The sequence below is a fragment of the Prunus persica genome, chromosome G1, assembly GCF_000346465.2.
Source record: "Prunus persica cultivar Lovell chromosome G1, Prunus_persica_NCBIv2, whole genome shotgun sequence".
Classification (NCBI taxonomy): Eukaryota; Viridiplantae; Streptophyta; class Magnoliopsida; order Rosales; family Rosaceae; genus Prunus; species Prunus persica.
In genome coordinates, this window is record NC_034009.1 from 44,800,745 (window position 1) to 44,805,562 (window position 4,818).

The window sequence follows — 4,818 nt, forward strand, 5'->3', positions numbered from 1 at the left end:
TAAAGAGAACAAGATAATTCAATCACATAGCACACCACAATATCCGCCTTATCATTTAAGTTACAACACAAGTTTACTGCAATAACAACACTATAGTATAGAATACTACAATATTGACATACATTTGATATCATAAGCAACCTAGCTAGCTAGATGATTATTAATCTTGTTTATGAAAGTTTAGTACTACATCATTGCTAATACAATTTCTTAAATTTGAAATATGTCATCATCTGGTATGGTTAGTGGATATGGATTGTCAGAGGCCATTGGTGTAATGTTAGTAACTCCGATGTTCTCTTCAACAATCTACATGAAAATATATCCAATATATATTTAAGATTAATAAGCTGAAAACTATAATTCAATATATCTTTACCGAAAATAATCTTCATAAAAAGAAAAGAAAAAAATATTGATTACCTTGTCTTGTAGATACTTATTTGCAGCTGTCAGTATTCCTTCCTTCAAAACATGAATTTAATTTTTTTTTTCAGAAAACTATATAAAATAATAACTCTACTATATTATTTAACTATGTAGTCTATACATTCTAAAATATAAAAAAAATTATGTAATCTATACTATATGTTTAATTTAAATTTAATTTGTATTGCGAAAAAAAATAAAATTACGATACTGTTTGGCTAAAGAAAATTACCTTATAGCAGATATGGCCTTAACCAAGTTAACTAGACCGAATCACTACTAGAAAAGCTCACTTGCACCCAAGTTTCGAAAAAACAATAACCAAAAAAAAACTACCCTATATATGTGTGACTATTTGCACTAGTATCTCCAATATGACAATAATACATACTATTTTATTCCATACTAAAATAAATTAATTAGATATGCTGGAGTGCAAACTTACCGAATTCCTTAACAGTTGGATCTCTTGGAACAAAACGTCCATCTGTAATTGTTTAACCACTTAGCTTTAGAAATCAATTTAACTTAGGCTCGTTTTGGGAATCTTTCTGAATAGACCAGAAAAGTACTTTTATGGAAAATTACTTTTTTAAATAATCACTTCAAATGGTTTTAAGTGATTTTATGAAAAAACACATAGGAGGTGTTTATCCCTATAATCACTTAAAGTGATTATATGGAGAAACACATAAGAGGTGATTCTCCCCATAAGTGATTTTGGCATATCCAGAATTATTTCCAAACGAGCTCTTATATAACATGAACTGTTTATTCTTCGAATGTAATTGATGGAATTATAAAAATTATACCTTTGCCGAGCGTACGTGATAAATCCATACTTCAAGATGTTTTTCAAGCACTTGTAGTTCATCCAAGGTCATTGTGCCAGCACCCCCTCCAAACATGTACCTGTAATGTTGTCATATGTAATTGATAACTATTGCATTTAATATTCCATTTCTAAAAGTTTTCTTTACCAATTTAAAATAAATTTGTTTGGTTACATTGGGAGGGTTTCTTTCTTGGTTGCTAAGTAGGGAGAAGGTGGAGGGCCACAACTAGCTCTTGATCTCCCGCTCACATGTAATATAGTCAAATAAATTTTGGACCTTAAAAAACGATATGTGCAATGATGTAAATACAATCATTGGATTAAAGGACCATGAAAAGTAAGGATCCAAACATTGTTGAATTTTGTTCCTAATTAGTATTTCAACTCTCTTACATGAGATGGGATAATTAATATGGATCCTTTGTAATCATGTCCAAATTTCTATAGCTACTAGAAGAGAAAAAAAAGTCTAAATTGGGTTTACATACATACATATATATATATTATTTATTTATTTTTGACATGGGGTTTTTTCATGGCTTCATGCAAATGAAAGTGGTACATGATAAAATCAGTGTCTCATTATCTATCTTATTATTATTATTATTTGTTTTGAATACAAGTGAGAGTCTTAATTATAAAGAGGAGGGAGTTTCTCACGCACACAACTACTAAGGTACCATAGAGATTCGAACATGACCACCGGTCTGTAAGTCAAGACTCTTTTCCGTTGGATTAGACCCTGTTGACTATTAATTTTTAGAATATGGGTATTTGATTTGAATGATTTTTCTATACAATTTTTAGAATATGGAAATTCTCACATGTAAAGACAAGTCATGCATCCTATAAGAACAAATAAGACATTATGAGGTTATTTTGTAATACCTGAGACCTTTTTGCAGTATTTCAATCTCCTGTTTCAGCAGGTTAATCTCTTTTTTTGCATCCTATACCAATGAAAACAAAACGTGGAAATTTAAGTTAGATTCAAAAACAAATTATTTACATATTTGGGCAGCCACACAAATAATCTGCTGTTTCACTTCTCATAATCTACGTATAGATAAGAAATTTTCGTACATAAAAATCAACAACAGTCGTATATGAACATAATGTAAGATGCACATGCATGTAAGTTGATGAATACTATGTGCTTTTACCATCGAATGAATTTTTTTTAATACATTTTGTCTCCTAAACTTTACTTCTAGTGTTAATGTACCATCTACGTTTAAGACTGTAATCGCATGATATACTCGTCAGATATTTTAAAGGGTGATTTCTTCATTTAACTATACTTAAAAAGTTAGAAATTTTAAAACTACGACAATATAGAAACAGAAGTAGGATATTGGGTCCTAATTCGAGTGAAGTAGTAACCTAGGTTGAACAAGGGGTGAGAAAGAGATTGAGAGCTAAGGGTTGTACAAAGACAAGGGGTTGATCGCAAGCAAAGTTGTTTTTTTTTCTTCTAAATGAAATTTCTCGAGAAATCACCAAAAGAAGACGCAAACACTTTGAGAAACCTTCATAAAATTTATGTTCTATGTTGGTTTTTGTTTTATATGTGTGGTGTGTGATTCATCATATTTGTTGGGTTGTGTATGTATTCATCATAGATAAACAACGTGATATTAACAAGATATTTTACAACGGGACAACACACCACATTACATAGGTTAATCACAACTAAGTATTTAACTTATCACAAATATAATATCATCATCGTCATTCATATGAGTTGACCAACTAATAAACAGAAATAAAATACCACTAAACCAAAGACTAATTTTATAATTTAAATTAATGGTTCCCTCCCAAAAATTATGAAGAAACAAGTCAAAAGTAGCACAATACTTAAATGGTAAGCAACCACCATCTAAGAGAAGCATGCGCACCATCTTGTAACTCTTACCGACGGGTCAGTCAGAGATATGATGATCCGACAGACATCGATAGCTCTACAATAGATTCTTTTAATAAGGTGTCACAATATTCTTGGCCTTCCAGAAAGTTGTGATATGAGAAACATTATTCTGTGTATCTGCGTGTTATTTTCTTCCTTTATTCAATTAATATTGTTATTCTTGTAAGAATTATTTTATATCCAGCATCTGATGCTGCACTATCTGCACCAATAATAATATGGATGGGAATAATATTCGTTTTATATCACTATGCAACACGTATATATGTGTGTGCTTGCAGCTATGTATATAGCACGAGAAATTATTTGGTGTGACGGTATACATATATATGTAACAGTAGAGAAATAAATAACGGAAAAAGAGAGCCTGAAGTGATAAGATATGATCGTACCAGAGTTTGCGTTTCTATGGCTTGATCAGCCTGAGACACTCGGGGTGGCTTCATCTTCATGTACTTCTCAATAAGCCCTTGCATGTTTCTGGCACAATAAATAACAAAGCAAGTCAACAAGAATAATTAACATTTCTATACAAATATTTCCTTTTTTTTATTTTTTAAATATCTAAGTATGTATTAATACACTGAACATGCAGTTTCAAAGTCACGACTAGTGTACCTATTTGATGTATAATTCATTGTAAATTTTTTCTTTTAATTCTTAACAATACATGGCATGTTATACATTATACACAAACAGAGAGAGCTAGAGACCCTTTGGTGGCAAGTTCAAAGAGCTTTCCATGGGAGGAGAAAATGAGAATTCCAATATCAGCATCACACAGCACAGAGAGCTCCTTAGCCTTCTTCAGCAGCCCCGCCCTGCGCTTGCAGAAGGTAACCTGCCTGTGCACCGGGTTCTCGATCTTCTTCATCTGAACCTTTCCACGAGCCATGTTGAATTCAATACTCGACCTCAGAACGTACTCTTTTCGATCTAATTTATGAGAATGGAGAATGGTTGAATTTTGTGAGCTGCTTTAATGCAGACAACCTCCCACTAGTTTGAACTAGCTTCGAGGTTGTTGCAGACCCTCCTCTAATTGGGAACTTAGAGCTGACGGTTTGCCTCTAAGTATGGAGGGCTTAGTGCCTTATATACCTCACGTGGATTCTCTTCTATCCTCTCCACCCCATAATTAAGAATATGGCCGCACCTACCTTTACAAATCACTAAGCTTTGTTTAACAATTAATTAGTTTAACCTCTCACATAAAATTAGGTCTCTTTATTCTATCCTGCTCTCTCTATCTTCAACAGGATTTCAATTCCACTAATCACATTACCCACACATTCTCTACCAAGGTTAATTTGGTCATTTTTCCTTGTAACAACAAACTATAAATCGGGCTCAAACCAAGCCTCTTTCTCTCTACTTATTTGCCAAGCGTAAAGCTACTGATTTGATTGCTCAACTTTACTAGATTAGAGTTAAGTCCAAACTAATCTTTATCAATCTCACTCGTCTTTATGAATTTTGTAAAGAGAGAATATATTGGATTTTTGTATTAGTAACACATTAGTGAGTGTGACCTCTATTAGAAATGCATTACAAATAGTGCTTTTATTGCCTTTGTATATTAAAGTCACCTGATCTCATGAGTAGGTCAACAAAAGAGTATGGC

At 32.4% G+C, this 4,818-nt stretch overlaps 1 protein-coding gene across 1 annotated transcript; it reads right to left on the bottom strand.

Moving 5' to 3' along the window:
• LOC18789338 (agamous-like MADS-box protein AGL12) lies at window positions 1-4,270 on the bottom strand. The gene is made up of 7 exons (XM_007224069.2): window positions 3,908-4,270; window positions 3,587-3,674; window positions 2,153-2,214; window positions 1,242-1,341; window positions 875-916; window positions 424-465; window positions 1-309 (listed from the first exon to the last, which is right to left on the bottom strand). The coding sequence occupies exons 1-7, from the start codon at window positions 4,087-4,089 to the stop codon at window positions 211-213; spliced, it is 615 nt and encodes a 204-aa protein (XP_007224131.1). The 5' UTR covers window positions 4,090-4,270; the 3' UTR covers window positions 1-210.